Here is a 27,358-nt window from a genome sequence, read left to right on the forward strand (position 1 = left end):
ACATTTCATCATTTTTACAAACCAAATCCTAATTTTGACTTTGACCCATAATCTAAACTTAATATCTCATTATTTACACATAAGTCTCTACGGTCACTCAGTACTTCGACATTTAAACTCACAGTCTCATAATTCTGATGTACTATTGTTATCTTTTTTTTTTTTTACCTCTTATTACTTTTGATTTTATTTTCCTCCCCTGTCTTGGCAGGAATGGTCTTCCATAGCACATAGACTCATTCTCACACGGCGGCTTATGAGCAGCACCAACAAAACACTTGAACAAAAGCTAAAGAGCCAAGGTTGCCAGACAAGAATACACACCCTGTCCCTCTGCACTCGACTGAAACTGAAGAGTAGAAAACACAGAAAGCAACCGGAGAAACCAAACGAACTGAAGCCTTTCTGCACAATTGAATAAATCTTTTTCTGTATGTAGTCATGATATAAAACATCAGACTACAGGTGATATAAAACTCCACATTTTAATACGATGAGACCCAAAAGATTTAGTCTAAAAGTTGCATTGGAGGCGCTTTAGTCTAACATCTCATTTTGCGCAGTTTCCTATTTGAAAACCATAATTTGCCATGAGCAAGAAACCCGGAAATAGTGAGATGGCGTGGGGGTGGGGGTGGGGGGGAGGGGAGGGGTGGACCTCGTGTGTGAGTGTGTGTGTGTGCGAGGGTGAGAGAGAGAGAGAGAGAGAGAGAGAGAGAGAGAGAGAGAAGTACTCCAGTCGGCACCCTTGGGAAGAAACATCCACTCCACCGGCTTCCATCTGATTTGATCTTATTCATTAGGAAGTATCGATCGGCTCTGATCAATAAGGATACTCTACTCCCCAGGAAACTTTCTGCAGCATCCTCTACACCGGCACAAGGACAGATTTGCTTTTTATTTCCCGGATTGATAAAACCAAAAAAACGACAGTAACGCAACTAACACCCCCCTCTGCGCTCATTCATACGCGGTGCCAAGTCGCTCCGTGGCTCGGATGTGCGACAGCGGAGGTTCAGATCAGGCACACGGTGTCCCCTCGGCGGACAGAAGAAGTGGCCAGGAGGAGCTGCGGGAGGAATACAGATTACACTGAAGGAGAGACGAGAATAATGAGCCGAGCTGCCGATGTGGAGCGCTGAAAACCGAGAAGACTTGGCTGTTTCTTGACGCGCGCTCCGCAGGGGGGGGGATTTCAAGCAAAGACGGTGCGGAGTTTGTGTGATCCGCGGCTGCACGGAGAGATGACGGTCAAGCTGGACTTTGAGGAGTGTTTGAAAGACTCTCCGCGCTTCAGGTAAGAGTCTCACCTGTAATACTGATGGTGATGAGGTCAGTGAGAGAGGAGGCTCAAATCTAAACCCCAAAACATCAAAAACAGACTAGAAAAAGCTCACAAACCTCTTTATACTCCTAAAAAAAAGCTATTTATGATTAATTATATTACTATCTGAAGGTCTGTGTTGCAATATCTTCATGCTGGCCTCAAAAAAATGGCTTGTAATACATTTAATGGTTGTGTTTGAGCCATCAGCAGCAGTCCCTCTTGGTCTGAGGTGAAGCCATGTCATGTCACTGCAAGTGTTGGGGTCAGTAAAAGGGATGAGACTCTACATGCAGGCCTGCAGGGCTGAAAACACTCATCTGAGGTCTGGTGTTACAGCTCTGGGCTGTGTCACCAAACCACAGGACGCTCGGATTCTCAATAAAGATGATAAACTGTTTGGAAATTCAACATTGTTATTCACCATATTTCAGAGGCAATAAGGGCGTCGAGTTAAAGTGAGGCATGGGTACTGCAGACATGGTTTCCTCTCTGAGGTTCTTCGCTGTGCTGTCATGTAGTGGATGTCAGACCGGTGGTCTTTCAACACAGAGTCAGCATCTGGTGTAATCAAAAGGGAAGTGTCGCTAAATTGGTTTTGCAAGCGGCTCAAGAGAGAGTTTGGCAGAATTTGGGTGTGTCCTGATAGTTTCTGGCATCCTGCCTGAGTCACAGCGGCTGGTGTCGTCTCTGAAATTTGGCAAATGTCAGTCCTCATTCCTCCCTCCCTCCCTCCCTCCCTCCCTCTCTTTCCCTCTGCATGTTACCCATGCTGAATTTATGAGGCTTGCACAGTGGTGGAAAGTTTGAGTTGTGGCGGCTGCAGTGGTGAGGTCTCGTGTCAGGCTCAGAGCAGAGGAGGGAGCGAGGGGAAGGGAAGGAAGGGAAGGAGGAAGGCTCCAGCTGTCTCTCACACACACACATACACACACATAAACACAGTCAGTCGCACAGATAAGAAGAGGACGTGAGGGAAAACAGAGGGCAAAAAGTGCACTGACAGCCCGGGACAGCCGCTCGAACGTGCTGCCTCCTGTTGCTAGGTAACGGTGAGGCAGGAGGGCGACAGGAAGTGAGGCGAGATGTGCTGAGGTGATCAACAGGAGAGACAGGAAGTGTGATTTCTGTGGGGAGAACCAGGCCGGAAACTCAGCTTTAGAGCTCTGTCTTAATTTGCTTTCTCTGTCTCTCACGCATCTGACAAAAAAAGACTTTGAGAGGTGAAGAGGACGTGTCTCTCTGACAAAGGAATCTTTTTATCCTCCCCCTCCTCGGTGGCATCTTGTTCCTATCCTCCCCCCTCCTGTCTCTCCTCCTCTCCTTAGCTGACTTGCCATTTGGTCGTATTTCAAGAGGACGTGACCTCAGAGTTTGATTCAGACACTAACAAACACAGAGACACAAACACTTACTGTCCGTCCAGGCCCTCCTCTCTTCTCTCTCCGATCAGCCTCTTTCTTCTCCCCCCTCTCTCTCTGTCTCTCTGTACTGTTGGTGGAAGGCAGCGGAAACCACATGGCTGAGCTGTTGGTATGAGAAATAGCGAGAGGCAGAAAGAGATACTGACTGTTACTTCAAAAACTGTCAAACTAGCCACGCGCAGGGCCTCTGACGGGCTTTTGTGCACGTGTGTGAGCGATGTTTGAGATGAGTTTGTGCTCAGAAACAGAACTTGAGGGTTTTAATCCAGCGAGTATATTTGGATATTTGCTTTTACAGTGTGAAGAGGGCCCATTCTGACACCGTTTACACCTGAGATCTGTTCAGCTTTTACGTTAAGCTGCTGCTCAAGATGTCAGGTTTCTAAGTTTGCCAAAACTAGATTTACAACGAAGTGAGAATAAGAAGATGCTCAGGAATTTCCCATTTGCATTAAAACCACAATATGTACAGTGTGTGTGTGTGAAGGGTCAAATCATTCTGAAAAATAAATCACACATAAAAAGCTTAAATTTTAAAATTAAAGCTGAGACATAGACATTATTTTGAGCCCAGAAACCAAAGTTATAGGACTTTAAAAAAGTGTTTAACTTGATATTTTAATTAAAATTATTTTCATGCAGTTATTATTTTAGTTATAGTTTTTTTTTTTAGTTGACGTTGTAGCTAGTGTTTATTTATTGATTCATTTAAGAGGGACATCGATAAACATATACAAATAAGAACAAGATCAAATTATTTGAGAAGCTATTGAAAAAGTTTATAAGACCACATCACAAATAATGAAAAGAGAAAATGACTATAAAGATGTCATGATGGTGTATTTGATAGTAAATATGTGCTACACAGGACAACAGTAATGTTGAAGAAAATAGTTAAAATATTAACTTTACAGTGATGTCAAAGTGACATTTGCATTTTGCAGATTACAAATTTTGCATTTTTCTCAATTAATTTTCTGTCGATTGACCAATCAGTTAATTAACTAATCATTTCAGTACTATATTCACCCTTTCACTTCAACCTCAAACTGACTAAATGCTTTCTAAACTAAATGTTTTCCCTAAATGTAAAATAACATGAGTATTAGCACACCATGGTTCACGTGTGTGTTTGTGACTTCTGTGTTTCAGAGCTGAAATCGAAGTGGTGCAAAGCGATGTGATCGAACTCGAGACTCGGCTGGAGAAGGTGAGCGACGTGCACTCGTCCACTCACGCCTACACACACTTCTATAATATCACACTGAGTCACTGCTCTACTTTCAATAGCACCACCTCCACACACACACACAAACACACACACACACACACACACAGGTATCCTTGTGTGAAGAGGCAGCGAAGTGAGAGGTGAGCAGCGGTGCTTGAGGTATTTTTCACCTGACAGCGAGCAGGAAGTAGCAGCAGGTGCTGCTTCCCCATCCTATTGTCCCACTGCAGAGAGAACTACTGTTTGTTCTGCTTCCATGAGATAACTTGTTTTCCACATCGCCTGTTTGTATTCACGCATTACAGTTTCAGACCTGTTCATCTGATAGAGTGGTCACATGCTGGGTTTCTGTTCCTTGGTGATACTGAATAAGTATCAAAGCACCGTGTCATTCCCTGGTGACCTTTTGCAGAGTCTTCGCCCGGTTTGTTCAACTTTCTCTGCACAATGTCGTAGAAGAAAGTGATTTATGAGATGCAGGGATTCAGAAAAACTGGACGAACTGGGTTCAAGCACCCGAGGCGATTTTCATCGGCTCTGTGCTAAAAAAGAAAAGAAAAAAACAAAACCTTACCAGCTCCAGTGCTGCTGCTCTGTAGCTGAGCTCTGACTTTACTGTCTGAGAAAGACACACATCAGTATGAGACATTTTCAGTGCAAGAGGAGGCGTTAGAGGTAATCCTGTATTTTTCTGCTCTGCCATGATACCACTGCACAGGGTATCATGCTGAAACAGGCCTGACCTACAGACAGATAAAAAAAAAAGATTCTGCGTTTAAAACGTTTAAAGAAAAATTACTCATGACGCAGAGTTGCCGTTCAATGTGTATATTGAGTTGTATTACCACATTTTATATTACTGGATTGTTATTACGGATTATTATTAGTATTATTACGCCGTGTTTCAGATTCTTGTTTTGGTTTTATGGTCGAAAAACATTACCGCTTTGGTTCACTCTCACCGTTCTCCTCAGGGTCAGAAATGCTCGAAAACCCCATGGTGCGCTACAACTAGGGAGCTAGCCTTGTTAGCGACTAGCTGGTGAACACAGTGGAGCGTTTAGCAGCTAAAGAGCCAGATATTTGAGTTGGTGGAGACCAAAACAGAGCTAAAAGAGCTGAGTATTGGACTTACTTTGGCAGGTGGCCGCAAACTCGACTCCAAATAAATGTACATGTAAATAAGTAAATGGACGTGAAACAGAGCAACTAGATGTCAATGTTTCATTCTTAATTTTACTTTCAACCTTGTTGCTATCTATACGTGTTAGGATTTGGTTTGGATTTCTAGCCTCCACACCTGGGTTGCCCAGGTAGAGGCAGGTGCTCTAGATACCGTTTAAAAACAAAACGTCCTTGTCTTTGCTTGAACTGCAAACTCACCGGGATAATGGCAGAAAAATATGAGGGCAGAGGATAATATGGATGATTGGTGGGCTCGTATATTCAGCTGTGATTATTTGAGTCAGAGATGGATTTGGGGGTTGGGCATCAGAAGCAATGAATCCTGGTATATGTAGGCTGGTACATGTGAGCAGGAGAAATTTCTCTTTTAATACAGCACGTACTGAGGTATTAAATGCTTTGATTGACTCCGTATGCCAGGAACACAGATTGGACATCCACACAAAACGTGGCAACGTTTTTTTTTTTTACTACAGAGCTTTTAAGTGTTTTTTGCTTGTATGTTTGTTTTTTATGTAGAGTTGCTGTCAATTTTATATTTAAATAAAAAAACACTAAAACTCTTAATGTGTTTTTAGTACAATGAAAATATTGGTGATATATAGTTAACTAGATATATAAAATCCAGCCTGTAAAATCCAGCAAATCTGTGGCTCTAATGCAGTTTAATGAACTCCAGACAGTATTTAACAGAAGATGGAGGTTATTCAGCGTGTGCACTGTGGCTGTTTCCGTGGAATAACTCCTCATTATGTATAATTATTCACACTGATTATGGCTGTTAGTCACCAAGTGTCTCTTGTTTGAGTATTCAGGAGGAATTTGACCTTGGTGTTGCGTGTTTGTGTCGCCCAGCTTGTGAAACAATGCCAGGCCATGCTGGAGGCAGGCAGGGTCTACTGCCAGACCAGCAAGAGCTTCGTCAGCGGCCTCCGGGAGCTGGGACACCACTGCTCCGGGGACAAGATGATGGAGGTGAAAATAACACAGCAGCATACCGCTTGTCAGGGAGTTATTTATACACTCGTGTCATTTTCCCACTCTAATTTGCCACATTTACTTAAGGAAAGTGTTTGTTTATAACTCACAAGTGCATTTGAAAGCCTCTAGTTTTATTTGATCCATTAAACTGTCAGATTCAGAATGTTTTGTGGACACTCACATGGCTTTGACTGAGACTAAATGGACCGGACTGAACCAAACAGAGATGGCTGTGATAGATAGAAAGACACATTACATTGCTGTTAAAATGTGACGACATGTCCAGTCTAATCTAAGACATGTGTCCTGCAGGAGTGTTTGAACACATTTTCCAAGAAGCTGTCCATCATCTTGGAGGCACAGGGGGTGAGTCTGTCTGTCTGTCTGTCTGTCTGTCCGTCTGTGTGGGCCTTTGACTTCCTGTCTTTGCACCACAATCTCCTTTGCAGTGGTGATGCTTATCAGCTGCAGCGTGTGGTCAAACAAGGTTGCAGCACACTGTTGAGCACATTGCTTTTGACGTTTAACAGTTGCCCGTGCTCGCTGTGACAGATCTGTCTTTGTCACCTCTTAGGAAGTGATCGAGACCACACAGAAGTCAGTGAAGACGAAGCTGCAGAACTTTGTCAAAGAGTGAGTGAGCGAGCTGCTTCGGCGCTTCAACTTATCTTACTGTTTTTGGTGTCTCTCCCTCCTGCCGGCGTTGGAATAATTCAGACACTCAGCCGCCTTCTTCGGATTGAGTCAATGTCCTGCAGTCTGCTCTTATAAATGGGAACGATGCTGCGGATTAGATGAGAGAGCGGATCATTTGTAGCATGTGACAATAGTGATTAGCTGGATTTTTACCGAGTGACACATTTCGAATGTGGTTTAGCCCTCTGAGCTCGCAAGTCTGTTATGAAATTGCAAACAGGGATGCACAAAAGATGATACTGTACGCTTAATTGAATTTAAATGATAAATACACAAGTTGACACGAATCATCATCTACATAGTCTGTGAACTCTTAATGGATGTCACAGTGCCAATATGCTATAGTGTAGAATAATATTTAGATATATGGTAAAAAAAAAAAAAATAGAATCTATTAAAAACGTAGATACTTTGTATCCAAATCTGAAACAGAAAAGGAAAAATTAAAAAACGCCAAAAATGCAAAAATTATTATACGACGGTGTGCATGGAGTTTGGTGTCACCCTTTACAAGTAAGGGTCAGAAATCTGCAGAAAAATAATCTGAAAACCAAATCTTCAACAACAACCCACTATTTTCTTTCAAAATAGCTTTTAAACTGTGTCACCAAAGACGAAAGCTATCTTATCTGCAGTTTCTTCAGCAGCCTAATGTCACCAACACATTTGTGAGATAAAGCTCAAATACTCCCAGAGGCAGGACAACCACACCAGACTTTCCTCTGTCCCTCCCTTCCTCTCATCCAGGGATGTTCGTCGGTTCAAGGATGTGCGGAAGGAGTTTGAGCGCGGCAGTGAATGCCTGGAGGGGGCGCTGGTGAGGAACGCTCAGGCCCCGCGGGGGAAACAGCACGAAGTGGAGGAGGCGAGCAACGCTCTGCTCAACGCACGCAGGACCTTTCGGTCTGAGGCCCTGGATTACGTGTTGGAGGTGAGAAGGAATGCTGGGTGGTCTTTCTTTTTCAACCGTATAATTATATTATAAAGAAAGTTACTTTACACTTGAAAAAGTAAATGTCTGATCACACCTGCAACAGAAATTGTGCTTTATTTAGCTCTATGTATTTAGCAATGATCATATTTTTATCTGTCACTTTACTGGGCCCCTAAAGTTTCAAAAGATAATGTTTTTTATCTGATGAGCAGAAGTTAATTTCCATATGCGTTTCTGCGTAGTACTACGGACACTTTCATGGTGTTATATACTGTTGGGGAATTTTAAGGCACCCGCCCGCTGTCCGCCCATACAAGTGCTCTGACACAGCAGAGAATGAGATGAAAGCTTTAGTCAGATCAGTATTCTTATCCTACACAAATATGAAAATGAAAATATCACCTTTCAGGACTTAAGGGGCTTCGTATGATCAGGATGATTTCAGTGTTTCTATTTTTGGCTTGATCTGCTAGCTCTCTGTTTTTAATTAATTTTGCATAAATTCTGTAAATTTTATTGCTTTGATCAGTGAATGTCTGCATGAATAATAATAAAGCTGGAAGTTGGAATATTAAGTCGTTAACCTGCACTTGTTGATACAGGTCCCAGTACATCTTAGTCACATAAGCAGTGCGTCCAGGTAGCAGAAACAGCCCGGATAAAACATACAGCAGCACGTCTAATTATAGTTGTGCTTTTGCTGTTTTGAATGATAACAGGTTTGCCTCTGGGCCTCTCTCCAGACTTGTGGTTGTGGCTCCCAGACATTTAACCGGCCATTCAGTTTTTTGGATATGGAACCATGAAGACTCTCTCTAACCGCGGCTCCTTTTTGTTTTAGATCAATGTCATCGAGGCCAAGAAGAAGACAGACATTCTGATGGCAGTGAGTTCACGATGGCCTATTTTAACTTTGTTTGGTTGCTTCTGTAAATATGTGGTGTCTATATCTTTAAAAAGGGCATGTATGGAGGGAGATGTTTGCTGGATTTGCTGGATAAGAAGTTAATGTAAAAGTTCTTGTAAATGACTTCCTGCCAGATGTTGTCGCTGATGGATGCTCAGGCCCAGTTCTTCCAACAAGGCCACCAGTCTCTCTCCGAACTGGACGAGTATCGACGAAAACTAAATGAAGAGGTAATTGCTGGATTTAATTTCCTTTGTTACAGTTATATTTGACAGAACTGGCTCTGATCAAATAATTGAGTTCATAAATAATCCAGCTGGGCAGGTAAAGACACTCAGCCTGGCAAAGTCTTAATTAGCTGTTTGGTGAGAGTCCAAGAAAAGGCAAGATGGCAAAATAGCTCAAACTCATCTTTTTACAAAGCCTTAATTCTGTTAAATGCTGCTGCACAAGAGGACCTTGGATGTGTTACGTGACCTGAAAGCCTCTGTTTAAAGATATGTACTGATTCCTGTCGTCACTATGTGATGAAAGGCGCCTGCGAGACATAAATATCACATTTTAGCCGTGAGAAATGAGAGGAGGGCATTTGAAAGAAAGCAAAAAGAGACATGACGGCTCTCAGACCTAAACAGAGTCACTGGTTTTTATACAAACTAATTTCATAATACCATCTCACCTCAAGCTCCATTATTTCCCACTTGTCATGGAATTGAATTACATTTTTTATGGGAATTTTAAAGAATTCTTGTCCACGCTAGTTTAATAATCTCACCCTTAGCTCCCTTTATCAGCTGTTCTGGAGCTTTTGACCCTATTTTTGATCATATTCCTCACATCCTGTGGAGGCTTTGACAACTGCTGAGCACTGGTTTGATGAGCAGGTCTCTGTATTGCTTGTGTCTTATGCTCAACACCATATAAGGGTGCAGTGGGGACACGGTGCACGCTGCTGGCATTTGGATCTGTCTCTAACCTCTAGCCCATAACGATTATTCAGATGAAACAAGTTGTCTAAGCAATGGATTTCAATAGTTATGCGTCACAGCAGCGTGTCAGTTAAAGAGAAGAGGACTACGATGCAGAACATTCAAGAAGACTTTGCAGACATTTTATGAGGCAGGAGATGGATTCAGCAAGCTTATTTTGGCTTTGAGATATTGGTAAGACATGTTGAATGTAAACAAATCATGTTTGAGTCCAACAAACCACACAGATCTTTAAGTGCCAAGACCCAAAATTTTGTCGGGGTAAATTGCTTCAGATGAGTTCTTGGCATCTTTCTGAGGAGGCAGGGCAGAGGAGTCACAAGATGACATCACACTTTCATCGTGACAGGAAAAAGTGAGACACAACAGGAAATATTTCACATGGCTCTGTGTGTGTGTGTGTGTGTGAGAGACAGAGAGAGTTTCTGCTCTTCAACTGTGCAAACTGGCCAAGTCAAGCTGCAACCAAGCTCTTCCTGCTTCGACAGGAAATGATGGGAACGAGAATAAGCTAAGCAGACGAGAGAGAGAGACACTGAGGAATAACACAGTGAACAGACTCTGTGAACAAGGGAAACCAGCAGGACTGTTTCCTCAGTTTGGCACAGGATGGAGGAAGAGGTTTGACTCTTCCTCATTCCTGTTTCCTGAACAGCAAAGTCTGCAGGAGTGATAACCTGCCCTGAACTTCCATCTCTGTCTGGCTCACATGACAAACACGTTAGAGAAAGTCATGCAATGAATAGACAGAAAAGACAGGAACTAAATAGGCACAAATAGAAATGAGAAAAAATATGCAATTATATATTTGCATTTTCTTTTTACCGGACTTCTGATCAATGTGAAGTGAAACAATTTTCTTTTGATTTAATATACAACAAAATATCCGACTGCAGCCAGTATTTTTTAATTCTAAAACTCATTTTTTAGTGTCACTAAATGTTTTTAAATTGATTGATTGATGATTTTTTGTACTAGCATTGCTAAAGATGTCCAACTATAGAGTTTTGAGCCCCAGTGTTGGTAATAACCCTGCTGATGTGTCATCATGTCCTGTTTCCCTCAGCTGACTCAAGAAAAACTACAAATCAGTCATCCAAAAGCTCTTTCAAACCCTCGATTTTGGCATCACGAAGGCAGCTTCAATCAGTGAAATGCATTATGAGAGTCATCAAGAGTTGAATAAAATGCATAATTTTATACAAAAATCATTATTTGTGATGTTTGTGTCCATTTCTGTTTTAACAGCACACACAGCTTGTCCTAAACTCTGCCCGGGAGAAGAGGGACATGGAGCAAAGACATGCTGCAATCAAGAAAAAGGTTCAACATATATACATAAAAATAAATTTTTTAAAACCCACCATTTTTATAATGAACTGCAGGAATAGAAAATGCCTGTAACCCACTAAATGATTTGTGTGCATTCTAGGACGTGTCCTACGATGACTCCATCATGGATTTCAATGCTGATGCATCTAATGGGATCGCCATGGAGGGTTACCTCTACAAGAGAGCCAGCAACGCCTTCAAGACCTGGAGCAGGTACAAGTTTACCCACCAAACGCCTCCCACAGAAGAGCTGCATTGTCTTTGAGCTTTTCTCCCTCTATAAGTCTCATTAAAGGACTCAAATGTCCATTGTTTCTGTAAACTTTATGACCTTTTTGTATTCTTTCTTCACTTAAGGCGCTGGTTTTCAATTCAGAAAAATCAGCTGGTGTATCAGAAGAAATTCAAGGTATATTTTAAATGACAAGGCTTCACGAGCCAAACACACTGTAGAACAAGAAGCTCTATGAAAACACACAAACTGCGTCTAAGTACATACACGGTCTGACCTGCATGCTCTTCCGCTCTGTCTGTCTCAGGACCAGCCTACAGTTGTGGTAGAGGACTTGCGTCTTTGCACAGTCAAGCCCAGCGCAGAAAATGAGCGACGATTCTGCTTTGAAGTGGTCTCCCCGTCAAAGTGAGTGTGTGGAGCGTGTTTGTGTGCGTTGATGTGTACGTGTGTTGAAGTGGTGGCGGTGAATTTCCATCGGTGTTGAGTGTGTGGATCAGAGCGTCCTGCAAAAGAGAGGGGGTGTGATTGTGAGAATTTGTTCATTTCTCATGTACTGAGAATCAGGTTATCACAGTCTTGTGTGTTTGTGCAGGTCTTGTTTGTTGCAGGCGGACTCTGAAAGGCAGCAGCAGGCGTGGATCAGCGCCGTCCAAAACAGCATTGCTTCAGCCTTTCAGGAATGCAGAGAGAACCCACACAGCCCAGTGAGAATACACACAATACCCTCACACACACACCCACACACAATACCCTCACACACACACCATCCTCTCTATCTGCATTTGTCAGTGGGAGTTTAATCCAAAGAGATGCAGAGGAAGTTTCCTTTGTGCCTCTCCTCATTCCTGTGTTTGCGTGTGTGTGGTTATCAGAGACAGCGCTGCAGCTCGGTGTCGGCGAGCAGTTTTGGAGGAGGGGGAGGTGGGGGAGGAGGAGGGATGGATCAGGAGAACTCGGGCTGCAAGGCGCTGGACGAGGTCCAGGCGCTCCCGGGGAACAAGCAGTGCTGCGACTGCGGGGAGCCCGGGCCTGATTGGGCCTCCATCAACCTGGGAATCACGCTTTGTATAGTCTGCTCAGGAATACACAGGTACACACACACACACACACACACACACTCACAGCTTCCAAACCTTTGCTTTAATGGTTTCCTCTTCTAACAGGAGCCTGGGAGTCCATTTCTCCAAAGTACGCTCCCTCACGCTCGACTCCTGGGAGCCAGAGCTCATTAAGGTAATTTAACCTTTTAACTGCTAAACAGCCTCATTATCACTTTTTCCACTGAGTATATTACTTATGCAGCGCTTTATGTAATAGTCTGCTTTAAATAAACTCCAACTAGAACAACGAGCACTGAAATCAGTTCATCTTTCTCTTGTTTCTGTGCTCTCTTTAGCTGATGTGTGAATTAGGAAACACAGTGATCAATAGGATCTACGAGGCCCGGATTGATGAGATCACCATCAAGAAGCCACACCCCTCCAGTCCCAGGTACAAACAAACAACACTAACCGATGTACACACGTTAAAGGGGAATTCCACAGATTTTACACACATCATCAGGGATATCTCTGCTTTAGACTTCACATTATTAGCAGCAAGTCTACTTCGGGTATAGGGTTACAAAGAAAGAGCTTTAACTGAAAAAAAAGATGCCTTTCGTTGCATTATGGGAAATGGAGGACCTCTGGAGTTAATGCTAAAGAGTAAAAGTCGGGGTATCTCTGCTGTTTCAATTTTGGCCATATATATTTTAATGTGTCCCTGACTGAATTAATTTTATCCACATTATCTATATTTCTATTTTATTTCTCTCTGAAATGATCATGATCTAAATTATAACAATATTATATCAAAATGCTACTTGTAAGGGCGTCAATCAGTGGCAATGCCTTTGGCTAATATATGTGGCCTAATAGAACTTGTTTGGTGTTTTTGAAAGCAGTGCACTTTGTTAAAACTTTGGAACAAGAGTGATTGATAAAGTAGGTATTGGGTCTTACACTCCAAACCTCCTCCAGAAACCTCCAGTCTGCTAACAACTACAGCCTCTGCCCCCCTAGGACTAAATCCACACAACCGGTCCTTCCGGTCTGCCGCTCCACGTCTGTGGAATGCCCTCCCAGACCACCTGAGGGCACCTGAGGCGGTGGACTCTTTTAAAAGAAATCTAAAAACTCATCTCTTTAAGAGGGCTTACCCCTAATCGATCTATTTTCCCTGGAAACAGTACTCTGCTTTTATGTTGTTCTTTCTGCTTTTATGCTGTTTTTAGGTCGTCTTCTTAAACGTTGTTGTTTTTAAATGTCTTATGTTTTTTTTTAACTGTTGCACCTTAAAATTTGTATTCCAAATGAAAGGTTATAAATAAAATGTATTATTATTATTATTATTAAAGATGGGCTGCCATGGACGGTAAACCACACGAGGGAAACCCATGATGGTTTGATTAATAGTTGCTTAAAACTGCACGTTCAGGGGAAATAAATTAGGCCGCACTTTCATCTGAACATCTAAGCCGTCCTTTGGTAAAGGAAAACCAAACCTGCTAAAAAGGAAAAATAAATTGTACTGAAGGGCTATCAATCCTGACTAAATTACATACATTTACAGAAGATTACCATTTATAATTTACATCGGGCAATACTTTGGGCAAATGATTATACTATACTGAGAGAAGGGAGGAGATTTTGGAGCTGTTGGTCCAAGATGACTGTAGCTGCAAAACACTGAGCAGAAATATACAGAAACACACCTTTCATCTCCTCCTGCTGTTGTATCGATGCCATAGGCTTTATCCTGCATGTGGACAGGATATTTTTGCACATCGAAGGCTTAACTTGCCTCAGTAGATCGGTCCCAGCCCTGCACAGCACTGGAAAGGCTCACAGACCCTCTACAATGATCTCTGTGGTTCTCAGATCATTATATCAGCGTCTTACAACTCTCTTTAAATTTATTTTTTGACTTCCTCTTCTCTCCTCTCTGTTGTGTCGCAGCAGACAGGAAGTGCCTCAGGTACACGACACAGATGGTTAACGGCTTGACTAAAGCGTCCTCCGGAAACTTGCCGTGAGGCTGCATGCTTTCTGCAGCATGAACTTTCACTCTTGTCTTGTCTGAGCTTACATTATTTGATTGATGTTCAGCCTTATAATATGTAGCTGATAAGAGAAAGGAGCCACTTTGAATCCGAGGTAGACTTTGAATCTGATTTTAAAAGACACTGAGGGACATGTGTTAAGCATTTTTGTCTCACAGCTGAGTCAAAATGAGAAAAAATAAAGCCAGAAACATAAAGACAAATGCAGCTCTGCATGTCGGCTTCTTCTATTTTGTACATTGTCTCATTTGGTAGGAGAAGACATATGAATTTGTGCCATTTGTTCTGTCTTTCTTTCTCATCTGTCGTTCTGCTCCTCAGAGGTGACAAGGAGTCGTGGATCCGATCAAAGTATGTTGAAAAGAAGTTTATCCATAAGCTGCCTGAGACTGGCAGGAACCCCCCACTGAGGCGATCCAGCGGCAGGAGGACCCGAGCGGCCACGCAGGACCGCACAGTGCAGCGACCGCCGCTCAAACCCAAACCAAACCGGGCCACTTTGCCCCGGCTCACAGGTAAACACTGATGGGAACCAAAGGGCTATTAAACGTCTAATAACTCAGCTGGTTGCTCGCTTGTTGTCTAGTTTGTCACTCATGCGCTGCTACTGATGTCAGCAAAACAGAAACACACTGACACAGTCCTCAAACTTGGTGATCCAGCAAAAGTTGATAATCCTAAGGGTTTAGTCTGCTGTATTTTATGTGTGTGTGCTGTTGCAAGTCAGCAGAGTAAACCTGTAATCCACTCTCTCTCTCCTCAGGGCTGAGCTCCAGTGACCTTGTCCAAAAGAACAATACAGGCTATCACAAAGGTAAGATAAAATACACTCATATTCACAAACACACGTGCTGATACATAAATTTGACCTGACAGCAAAAACGTATACACTGTGTTCAACATGAACTGTCAAACTTGAATATTTAGTTTCAAATTGAGGCTCTACAGGAGGGAAAAAAAGTAGCAGTGATATGTGTCAAAACATCGTTCAAAAGTCAGCCCTCTGCTCACCTCAGATGTGGACGAGGAGGAAGAGGATCTGAGCGGGCTCCATCCTGGGGCGCTGCTGTACCGCTCGGCAGCCCTGCAGAACTTCCCCGTCATGGCCGACGCTCTGGCCCACGGAGCCGACGTCAACTGGGTCAACGTGGCCGAGGAGTCGAGCACGCCGCTGATACAGGCCGTCACCGTGGTGAGGAGAACTTTAGACCTGCTGTTGCCATTAAATTTGACATCGTTATTGATGAGGATGAATCGTGATGATTCTGATGACCTCTCGCAAAAAAATACCCCCTTGAGCAGCATTTTGGTTAACCAGAGTATATCTTAAGCTGGATTTTCAAGAAGATTGTTGTGAATTTTTAAGATTTTGGGTTTTTTTTCCCTTTTCTTTGGTCCTTCCTCCAGTCCCAACATTAGAAAGAACAATCTTCCACCTGTACACAAGCAAAGCCAAAGATCTAACAACAACTTTGCAGAACACATTCATGCTCCCCAGAGGATAAACCACTCCCATTTTGAACACTAAATGAGTTTTCCTGCAATATCTCCCTCGGGTCATAATGTTGCACTCAAAATATCTTATAAATGCTGTGAAATTTGCTCGCCAGGAGGATAAACCCTCAGGATATATTCAAATTTTTAGCTACATGACTAGAAGCCTTCATTATACATTCAGTCTTGTTGCATTAACCTGTTTGGACAAGGTGATAATAGGAAGAGGCTCACAGGGGATCATGTAGGTTGTGTGTATGTACAAAACATATAAATGGCAGCTCACGTATTCCTGTTTCCTCCCCAGAATGCACTGGCAGCCTGCGAGTTCCTGCTGCAGAACGGTGCAAACGTCAACCAGGCGGACAGCAACGGGAGGGGGCCGCTGCACCACAGCACCATCCTGGGTCACACTGGGTAGGACACACACAAAGAGACACACACCCAGATGAAAACAGAATTACAGCAATAAAATCAGACACTGACGTGGGTCAGTTTCTCAGGCTGAAGTGCAGAAAAAAAAGAGATTACTAGACACACACACACACTCGAGGAAAATCTACTGGAGCCTTCAGGCACGGTGCCCAAAACCATTAACACAGCTGAATAGATTCACCCTGTTTCCCCAAACGACTTTCCTGTGTTGTGTGTAATGGGAAATCTCAGCACAAAGGAAGTGATGAATTGAAAAAAAGATTTCAAAAGCTGGAATCACAAAGTTAAGACGGTTTGCAGCTCGACTTTAGGAGCATTTTTTTTCACTTTCAAGCGTCTTTGTGCAGTTGTCAAATGTTTCATGTCACACAAGTGCAAAGTTCAATGTTTCTGCCAGGTCATCTTCGCCAAATGAGCGTGGCTGTTTATTTGGCAAACAGAGAGAAATAAAAATGCAGATAAGACGGAGCCCATTATTCCACTGAGTCCTACCTGCCTGTACGACTTATCAGGAAGTCAAGGCGGGATCTGGCTCTAATCTCATCTCGGCTGAGTCAGGTTGCACACTTCTGCTGCCGAGCATAATTTAAGAGTTTATTTTCACAGTGCATTCAGAAACAAGGTTTCATTTTAGACAAACAAACTAAAGATTTTCATATGTCTGGACTCTGAAAGCTTCTTGTCATAGTTCCTTTTGACTTTACAATTTCAAGATCTAAAAACCCATAAGGATTTTATTGAAAACCAAAACTAGGAACTAAAAGCTTCTGCTTGTGAATTCCTGGTTCCACTTCATTTAAAAAGCCATGACCGTGTTCCTGGCTCCAGAAAGCAGCGGTTACCTGCCTGTCAGGTGGTCAGGTTTTTGTTTTAAAGGCATGGGTGTCAGTGCCCTTTGCCATGCACACACACTCCTTATGTGTCTCTTTGCTTTCCCAGGTTGGTTTGTCTCTTCTTGAAGCGAGGAGCAGACTACAACGCCAGAGACAAGAACCAGAAAGACCCCATAACTATTGCTGTGGATAACGCCAACGCCGACATCGTCACTTTGTGAGCATCTGAGAAGGAGAAGAACCTCTTCTGTGTAGAGCTGTTAACAACGGCGGCTTTTCTGACTGGTCTTCTCTGTTTCAGGCTGCGGATCGCCAAGATGAACAAGGAGATGCGGGAGATGGACGGAGCGTTTGGCCAATCAGGTCACTCAGGGGGGCAGGGATCTGGGGGTTCAACGGGTGGGACTGGAGGTGGGCTGGCCCACACCAGGAAGAGTCTCCAGGCTATAAAGAACCACATAAGCGGCTGGGCTCTGGGGGGGCAGAATGATTAGTGGTGATAAAAATCAGTTCAGGGGCAACAGACAGGAATGAGCTCGGTTTTGTTTATAAGCTAAACAGAAAAAGACAAAAACAAGTTTTTTTCGTCCAGCTGTAAAGCATTAGAAATCACTGATTTTGCAGTGTCATGTGAATTTATCTGCAGCATCTGCAGAGACATTATTCCACCCACATCATTGGAAGAAATAAGCAACGCCATTTCTGAGACAAACAGGCCATTTTCATAAAATCCAATTCTTGTAAACCAAGAAAGAGCCAGAACACAGGGTACGACTGCATGACGGCACAGTCTCAAGGATGTAAATGAGAACGGATTTACTGTTGTGTTGAAAACGGGAAGACGTCTTGTGAATTAAAGACGGGATATTGTGAGAGACAGCCGGTACAGGAGTCTGCATCGCACTTTGAATTACAAACGCACATCACCCTGCACTTTGAAACCCACAAAATCTCCAAATACCTTATCAGCAGAGAGCGCTACACGTGGGCGTTTCCAGTGTTTCTCTGTTGTATAACTGAGGTTTAAGAAAATATATATATAATAGACCTATATCAGGCCTATTTGGTGTGATATTGTATATCTGGGATATTTTTATATACAGTTCGTACAGTGTTCTGCCTTCATCACATTGTTTTTAATTGTGAATCGGGCTCTTTTTCAGTCCTGTTATGTGAGCTAAATAATGTTTTCTCTACTATTCTGTGAATAGTGACGCAGTTTAAATTGGGTAATATGTTACACCTTTGTATTTTTAATGCTGGCAGCCAGATCCAGGAGCTCTGTGCTGTAGCTCTTAAACTCATCAAGGTTAGCAGCAGGGTTTGTTTGTGTTTTGTCATCTGGCTCTTTTTCAAGCTGCAAAGTCCATTCTTTCATGACTGTCCTTAAGTCCACATCACAGCTTTTTTCTTTCAAGTTCCTCATTCTTGTGAGCTGTGTTCGGTTTACAATCACTCGTGAAGGAACGGAAATGTGATGCTTTTGTCTGCTTGAGAGAATTGCTGGTCAGTATTTGACGTGCTGTGCTTTGTCACTGTGTGTCTTTGTTGTGTGCACTGCCTTCTGTCCGCTGAGATGTCCAGCTGGCCTCAACTGCTTGTGCAGTGTGCCACCTACTGCAAACTCAGAGGTAAAGTGCATGTGCATGTCCTGATGTGCGTTTATCTGTTCAGTTGCATGCTTCTCGCTTTAGGGCTACAGCTCTTTATGTGTTCAGGAAATAGTTGGTGGAGTTACGGCCATTAAAGCTGAATGTGTCCTCTCTTAAAGTATGTAGCTTTTGATGAAAGATGTTATGGTTCAAACACAGCTGTGTCTCATTGCAATAGAGGATGCGTTCAGGAAGAAAGCCAAGAGTTAAAATCCGGAAGTGATGGCATTCATTTGAAAGAGGATTCTTAAGTTTAAAATGTTGCATTACTTATAAAAACATCAAGCTTACAGAGGCTCATGTCTTGGTGTCTTTTCCAGGTGATGAAACCTACCAGGACATCTTCAGGGACTTTTCACACATGGCCTCAAACAACCCCGAGAAGCTCAAACGCCGCAGCGCAGACCCCAAAACTTAACCAGCTGCCGCCTCCTCTTCACCTCGCTGCACCTCAGCCCTACATACAAACACACGTGTAGAGAACATGTTAGTATCCAGCTCACAGGCACACAGACACAGACACAGACAGACATTTTCCCTGGCCACCTGCCACATGTTCAGTCATAGCTCAGCTGGTGTTGACTTCAGAGGGGATGAACGCTCCAGACAGTGAATTCTTTGTGCGAACACGTCAGACCAGAACAATTGCGTCCAAGTGGGAACACTGGAACAGCTTTATGAGACCAGCATGAGGTGTCATTATGTGTAACAGAGGGTAACGCCATCAGTCTGCCAAGATTTCCTAATTAAATCCTGTAAATCCTGTTTTGTTTTTTTTTAAGTGAAAAGGGCTGTTTTTAGTGCTCCTCTGCCACTTCTATTGATTTTTTTTTTTTTTTTTTTTTTTTTTTACACGAATAGATCAGAAATGGACGTAATTGCTGCAGAGTAAAACTTTTATGTCCACTGTCAACTTCCATTCATTGAATAATGTCTATAGAGTTTTACATGTGGGATATTTTCAGATACTGTTCATGTCTTTTGTTAAACTGTGTCAGGTACTTGAGATTTGTATCATGAACAAATAAACCGCAATACAAAACTTTCTTTTAAGTGTGTTTACTTTTAACCCATAATTTCAAGTCTTGGTTCATCTTTTTAATGATAAACAGTGGTATCTTTAGCCATCAATAGTGCAAATTCCCAGAAGAGGGCGCCGTCATTTTGTGATGAGGATGTAAGCAAAAAAAAAAAAAAGGTCTTTGGTCATCAGCACTTTTACCACATCCAGCGTGCCTGACATGTTTAAGACTGGGATACAAAAACCACTAAGAGTAAAGATGCATTAAAACAAAATACATTCCTTTTTAATCAAGATTGAATAGAAAATATCACATATAACAGTGTCAAGTTGCAGCCGGGATGTTTGAGTCATGAGTGGTTGTAGGTTTGAGTCACAGAAAAAGCTGGTTAAGATGAACATTTTCATCTTTTCAGCTGCTGCCAGCACGATGAAGTGACCCTTTTGTCTCTCACTCCTCTGCTCTCACAGCCAAACACCTCTGATTTGTGTGCACAGTCTTGGTTTATGGTTTACAAAAAGTCCAAAGCGGTTATGCGAGCAGTGATCAGAAAATGCACTTGAGGAATAAATCAGTCCTGTGACCCTGCCCAGCGATAAAACGCACTGATGGAAAGTGAAAGTCCTGAGGCTGAAGGAGGGTTGCTGGAAACGGTGCTGGTGTCTCTTCTGGAGCTGCTGGTGAGCTCAGTGAATCAGTGTTAACAGTGTGCAGCACAGAGAGGTGCTGCTGATCAATAACAAATTCAGTTTCTTTCAATTGTAAATCAACATTCAGAAATTACACAGTGGTGTAAAGAGCAACGATAATTTGTGATTTGGGAAAAACACAACAATAAGGCACAATATTAGTTTAAATGATAAGGGACTCAAGATAAGTCCTGTTTCATTTTTCACTTTGAGGACCTTGAGTTCTCAAAGTCTCTTATTCTCACATTCTTAGACATTCATTTTCAGTTTAATTACAGTAAACTAACAGATTAACAGTGTAGTGAAAATTAAAGATCAATCATCTTTGTGCAACTTTAAATATGCTTAAATATTTCTGCTTCTTAGTTTGCATAAAGTGCAAACTTAATTTGCCTGTGTGATAATGACAACAAACACACAAAAAAAAACCCTCACGTGTTCCTTCACAGTTCCTATCTTTCATGCCGGCCAACTGTGCATGCAGAGCACACACACACACACACACACGCGAGTGTCCTTTTAGGAAAACAGTACTGGCCTAAATGTTTGAGGTGACCAAGTGTAACAGTGTGAAGAAGTGAGTGGCCACACAGTCTTCACTGTAAGCTTCTTTCTTCACCTTGGCTCTGAATTTCTGAGGTATAAAACAAAGACCCGAGCAGCAGCATACTACCTGAAGGAGTCTTCAGGTGGGCGCCATCGTTTTACTGGCTGGACTGAGGGGTATGACTCTTGTGCCCTTCATTTCTACGGTCTTGCGGGTCACTGAGACCGATCGTTTCACCTGTCGGATCATTCAGCTCCACTCTGATTCGTGTATGAAGGCAAACTATTCATCTGTTCCAACTCTGATTGTAAACCTTTATCTTTGTCGTCAAGGGAGCGTCTGTCAGGAGCCAGCGGATCTGTGCGGGAGAAGAAGTGAGGCAGACTGGCCATGGTCAGCGTACTGAGAATGGCGAAACTGCCCGCTACCACGAAGGAAGCGACGTAGCTGCCCGTGACATCCTTGAGCCAGCCTTAGGATATAGAGACGGGAGAAAAGAGACAATATTCAGAACATACATGAAGTGCATAAAGCCAGCGTCATGTTAACTAAGAAAAACACTCACTACAATGTATACCAGAGGAGGCCCTGATTACATACTTGGGGCTTTTACTATCAAGTAATCTGTGCTGTGCAAATATCTCTACTTGCTAAACAAGTGTGTAACTAATAACATTAAGTGCTGCTGGAGCAGAGCCATCATAATTGTTTTTAGTGTTACTATCATACATTCGTCAGTCAGCCAGTCAGTGATGAAAATGTCTTGATAAACCACAGACATTTGATCTAAACTACTCTGTATTGAAAAGTCCAAATTAATGTGTAAATACACTTTTTTTTTTTAATGCTTTAAGCTTTAAGACATGAACTGTCTACGATGAAGAAATGTGGTGTGGTGCTGTGACCCTTTAATAAATTCTATACTAACTTTGTTGTCTATAATGTGTAGCTGAGTGGTTATGTTGGGTGTATGTCAGGGCTTAAAAGAAAAACTTACAACAACAGAATAACTGGTAAGAGAACTTTCTGACCCTGGTTACTCCGTTTAATGTTTGACCGCTTTTAGCCCCAATGAGTTAACTTGTGTTTATGGACTGGCTTTGGTTACTTTAGATAACATGAGACACGGTGACATGACCTATATTGGGAGGTGTAGTTATGCACGATCCGAGTCTGCTAATACCTGACAGAGGTGTCCCCAGGAGTCCTGCGCTGCTCTCAATGAGCTGCAGCAGCCCAAGAGCCCCCATCATGCGCCCCACACCCACGATCATAGGAATCACAGCGAAGACCAGAGAGGTCAGCGCCCCGGAGCACAAGCCGTAGAGGAGGCTGATCGCCATCAGTGCGGAGTAGGAACCGGACAAGGAGCTCACAGGCAGCAGCATGATGAACACTCCTGCCAGCGCTGTCCACACGCTCATTAAATGAATCAGCCGAAAGTGACCCAGGTCCGAGAACCAGCCTGACACTACGCGGCCAAAAATATCCGCAGCACCAGCAGCTGACATGACAAAAGCGGCCTGGTACTCCGAGAAGCCAACTTGACGGCTGTGGGCCACCAGGTGGAAATACGGCACAAAGTAGCCGACGTTAAGCAGGGTGATGGCCAGGGTGTAGGTGACGTAAGGCCTCTCCAAGAGCAGAGACAGCTCCAGGTAGGAGGAGACGCGGTGCAGCGCTGCAGCACATGATGACCTACTCTCTGAATCCACCTGAGGGGAAGAACAGATAGAAATGTTGAGCCTCATCTTCACTTAACATCTGTCATCAAGCATCCCTGTCTCAACTCAAATGTAAAGTCATCTTTTTTTCCCCAAACAAGTAGGAAGACAGTCACAGCAAAAATCACTTAATCCATCAAGCCTTTTTCAATGTTCTCTATAGATTTTTTAAGCTTTCATAGGGACTTTTTCTCGGTTACACACAACACGACTTTAATACTGTGATTTTAAGGGTTATTCAAGGGCAACACTGTGTTATCATCTCAAACTGACCCCAGCAGTGTGTCTATAAGCTGGCACAACAGATGAAGACAGTGGTCTCATCCCACCTTTGCTGCGACTTTAGGGCGCCGCCGTTGCCGGATGAGAGCCCCGCAGGGCACGATGTTGAGGCTGAGCCCCCCCAGAATCAGAAGCGCCCCTCGCCAGGCGTACATCTCCACCAGCAGCTGGAAGAGCGGGTTGAAAGCGAAGGAGGAGAGCCCGATGCTGGAGAAGCCCAGTCCCAACGCCAGGGCGCGCCGGCGAGTGAAGTGAGCCATGACTGTGGCTACCATGGGAGTGAAGACCAGCCCCCAGCCAAAACCTGGAGGAGACGAGAGGGAAGATCTACTGGGAGAGGTCACTTTGTTTACCTGCGATTAACTCTGTTAACCAGGGTAACCAAACATGAGCTGCTGTGACTGTGAAGTGTTACCTGAGATGAGACCCATTGTGAGGTAGAGGTGAGCAAGGCAGGTGGCCTGCGAGGCAAGTATGAGGCCGAGTCCAGCGAGACAGCCGCCGGTCATCACCACCACCCGGGCATCGTATGCATTACATAGAGCTGCACCCAGCGGACCTGCAAAACACACAAATCTCCCTTAGTCGGGCCTCTTTTGCATAAAGACGCAGTCAACTACAGAGCGCTGTGAATCAGTCTTGTTTTTATCGTATGCCAACGAGAACGCCTGACAAAATTCTACTAAGGTCGTCTTCAATTTAAACTTATAATGCACAGCTCTCTATTTTTGCTTCCCCTGAAGTACTTTTCAAGTTGTTAAATCATCTTATTCTACAAAATGTCCTTTATACTCTGCATCAGTTTGTTCCAGCTCTTCACTGAAGCTATATGACGCTTGATGATGGTATTCAAACCCAGAACACAGCGTTTGTCAGGGCTGTCAATCACATTAAATCCTCCAGATGTGGATTACTTCAACACATCTGAACTCAGCCTGACATATCTAGAGTCTTTGGAAACTCTGTGTGTTTGAACAGTCTGAGTTTGTAATGAGCGACCCACTGGTGCTCATTAAAGGATTAATCAGTTGCAACCCCTTTTTCACAAGGCAGAAATTAAAAATCCCTCTATAGTCAATAATTGTTAACTGGCTAATTTCAATCATTTATCAAGCTGCTTTTCTCTGTTTTAAGTCAAATGCGTTAATCAGTGGTGAAATTAATTGTTAGTTGTTTCCAGAACAGTTTAACACACAGTGACTCACTGAAGAACTGCTGTGCTGCCAGGCCCGTGGAGGAGATCCAGGAGATGGCCTGAGCGCTCTCCTCAAAGTACTGGACAAACTCTACGAAGAAGATCCCCAAGCTGCGCATCAGGCCGAACACGAGGCTCGTGCTGACGAAGAGGGCGCCGACCAGCACCCAGCCCCAGCCTCCATCCGGGCCCTCGGCTTCATCGCGCTGGCTCTCTGCTTTGGGCTCCAGCTTGGTCATGACTCAGAGATTTATCTGTAAGAGTGAAATGAAAGCGGGTCAGTTTAAAAGCAGAGGGAGGAAGGCAGCTCAGAAGAGGAAGCAAGCACCAAGAACATGAAGATGAACCGTAAGTCTGAGGAAACCTGAGTGACAGCGCTCGCCTTAAGCAACAATGTGGAACAGAAGTCCCAGATCCCCTCTCCGGTTGTCAATAGCCATAATGATTAACTTCCCACAGGCCACCTAAGTGTGACTAGGCTGCTTAACAAGTTGGCTTTCATTCAGGAGCAAGATATAGGTGAGAGGTGAAGCCTGATAATGGCTGCTGATGAAAGGGCAAAAATGGATCAGCTATGGACAAATATTTGCATGTTCAATAGCAGAAGCCAAGAAAGCCGGTTATCAACTTTCAACTTTCACTAGATGTCTTATGGCTTATTTCTGCCATTTAAGTAGCATTAATGCAGTCATATGACCTCTATTAGCCACACACAGGCCACTATGTAAATGCACATCTGTGTTTTTCTAAATCTGGTGCAAAGCTGAGACCATTTAGATATTTATGGTTTATGGTTATTTAGAAAGTCAGAAGCAGATTTACATGTTCTCTCTAACCAGGACTTTGTCTTTGTGAGGTCTAATTTTCTCACTGTGTCAAAAGCTCCATTTTTACAGCAACTAACTTCATACCTAGACATTTTATGCAAATCAAATAGAGTTCCAGCATCAATAACACATAGCCAAATATTCAAATATGTAAAAAAAGAGCAGAAATTTCACATTACTTCTAGTTTATATCAGCATGTATCATCACCGTCTACAAGTCATTTAAAAAACACATTTTATTGCTTCACTACATGAACACTATGAGCCTGACATAACTTTCTGAAGAGAAAGAGACTCCTTAAGCACATTTCGTGCTGCTGACAGTAAAAGGCCGATCACATGATGCATCCTCTTTAAGCTCACATACAGCGCTCACTCCTCTTAAAAAATATACAAAAAATATCTCTCTATATATAAAATATATCTAAAAATATACTCTTGTATGTAACTGTGAATACTTAATAAGTGATCATAAAAATGCACTTTTTATTTCCATACAAACAGCTATAAATACACAAATGTAAAATCTGACCAGAATTGTGATTAATTGTGCTGCTGGTTGAGCAGGATTAGTTTGTAGTTTTTACAGTGAGTTAAAAATGTGACCTGAATGCCACTCACTTCTTTGGGCCCAGCACTCCCTCAAACACACACGCACTAAAACTAAAACTTCAGCAAATGCAACAATGGCTCAAGAGCTCGACCCCATGTTGGTTTGAACACTTTTTACGTACATCTGTGCTGCATTTCCATGTGTGCTGTAGAGTTTGACCCCCCCCTCCTGCTTAAAGAGATCCACAAACATCAGATTTTTAGGGAAGCAAAAGCTGAACGGCAAAGCAGGGTTTCACACGAGGGTCGCGTGATGCGTATTTAACTTTCATTTTGACAAAAATGAAAAAAAAAATTATTTTCTATGAGCAACCAATATGGGAACTGCTGCCTGCAAGCTTGCTCTACTTTGCCAGCCACAAACATTTTCATACAGACAATTTCGCATTCTTAACTTTTATCGTTCTTATATGAAAGGCTGTGGTCTAGTCAGTTTTATTCACAAGGACCAAACTCACCAATCCCATCACAAACGTGCCTCAAAGGGCTGCAGCTACTGTTGAAGACACTGAGGTCAAACTGTGGGAGGGAGTTTATATTATACTATTAAACACATGGTGTTTTTTAAAAAAGGTTTGTTCCAATAGATTTTAATTTTACTGACAAAAATAAATAAATAAAAGGACTCAGAAATGTATTGACAGCAGTGGCTAGAAGGCTTTGGATGAGTGTTCAGACTTTGAGGCTGAGAAATAAGAAAATACAATCATGAGGTAAACTGGATAAATAAAAGTAAACATGGTGCCAGTGAGCAGTATTATTATACATCACACTAGTGTATGAAATAATAGCTCTGTGAAAGGTACATATAGTGTGGACAGTTTTCCTCTCTATCCTTTTCTATTTTTATGATATTTTATCTTCAACTCAGTTTCTCTTTGCTCTCTCTCTGACAAAAGTTTTGATTATGTATTGATTATAATTATTGATTGATTGCATGCCCTACCACGTGGACAACAAGGTGTACGTACGTACCTGCAAGCACGTGCTGGCTCCACCTCATGGAAACAGCCCCCAGTGATTGATTACACAGGTGAGCACGCGCACGGGGAAACTGTGCACGTAGCCTCCCTCCGATCACACGTGATTGACGTAGCTTCACGCGGCGCATGCGCAGTGGCCGCCACAGCTAGCTGTATTAGAAACAGCAAAACACAATGTTTGAGTTATAAAAACACGTTTGGCTATATAATGATAATGATAATGTATTTTTAATGCTAAATAATAAAGTGTGTGAGTGACATTATGATGAAATACTAACTGTTTCATAACAGGCTGAAACCTTAGACTGATGAACGGAACTTTAATATAAGTTGACACCACTCACCGTCGCTGTGTGGGCTTCCTCCGTGCCAGCACATGGCCCCCAGTGTCCAAGTCCACGGAGCCAAACAGCTACATGACACCAAGTCTGTTCCACCGTGGGCTGCTGCGGCCAAGTTCAAAGGTCACCGCGGAGGGAGGCGTGACGCGCATGCGCAGTGTGCGAGCCTGCATAATGGCATTTTTAATTTTATCAGCCCAGTCAGCTCTGAACACTAGAGGATAATAGCTTTTCTCTCTTTCTTTCTTTATTATCTTCATATTCTTCTTCAATATTAAGTCCTGTAATAAGTCGACAAGTTCAATTTAGCTAAAAAAAAAAAAAGAAAAAAGTTCTGTTTACAAGTTTCATAGCTGTTTTCTTTCTCTGCTCTCTTCACAGAAG

General features: G+C 42.9%; 2 protein-coding genes across 3 annotated transcripts; one reads left to right on the forward strand and one right to left on the reverse strand.

Annotated features, from left to right (window-relative positions):
* Nucleotides 1-751: 751 nt before the first annotated feature.
* acap1 (ArfGAP with coiled-coil, ankyrin repeat and PH domains 1) lies at nt 752-19,799 on the forward strand. Its single transcript, XM_070854456.1, has 23 exons — nt 752-1,297; nt 3,898-3,955; nt 6,017-6,136; nt 6,455-6,508; nt 6,717-6,775; nt 7,586-7,769; nt 8,614-8,658; nt 8,814-8,909; nt 10,917-10,991; nt 11,101-11,213; nt 11,358-11,409; nt 11,540-11,640; nt 11,828-11,939; nt 12,108-12,325; nt 12,399-12,468; nt 12,632-12,726; nt 14,660-14,853; nt 15,102-15,152; nt 15,355-15,530; nt 16,140-16,249; nt 17,207-17,317; nt 17,402-17,463; nt 19,073-19,799. The coding sequence occupies exons 1-23, from the start codon at nt 1,245-1,247 to the stop codon at nt 19,168-19,170; spliced, it is 2,307 nt and encodes a 768-aa protein (XP_070710557.1). The 5' UTR covers nt 752-1,244; the 3' UTR covers nt 19,171-19,799.
* Nucleotides 19,800-20,899: 1,100 nt separating this feature from the next.
* slc16a13 (solute carrier family 16 member 13) lies at nt 20,900-27,069 on the reverse strand. 2 transcript variants are annotated; one of them, XM_070854757.1, is made up of 7 exons: nt 26,978-27,069; nt 26,626-26,783; nt 24,222-24,465; nt 23,432-23,575; nt 23,064-23,320; nt 22,194-22,725; nt 20,900-21,482 (listed from the first exon to the last, which is right to left on the reverse strand). In XM_070854757.1, the coding sequence occupies exons 3-7, from the start codon at nt 24,448-24,450 to the stop codon at nt 21,256-21,258; spliced, it is 1,389 nt and encodes a 462-aa protein (XP_070710858.1). In that variant the 5' UTR covers nt 24,451-24,465; nt 26,626-26,783; nt 26,978-27,069; the 3' UTR covers nt 20,900-21,255. The 2 variants fall into 2 exon arrangements, with proteins under 2 accessions (XP_070710858.1, XP_070710860.1); XM_070854759.1 differs by having other exon boundaries at nt 26,626-26,779; nt 26,974-27,069.
* Between the last annotated feature and the right edge of the window lie 289 nt (nt 27,070-27,358).

This window comes from Pempheris klunzingeri, chromosome 23, assembly GCF_042242105.1.
Source record: "Pempheris klunzingeri isolate RE-2024b chromosome 23, fPemKlu1.hap1, whole genome shotgun sequence".
Lineage (NCBI taxonomy): Eukaryota > Metazoa > Chordata > Actinopteri > Acropomatiformes > Pempheridae > Pempheris > Pempheris klunzingeri.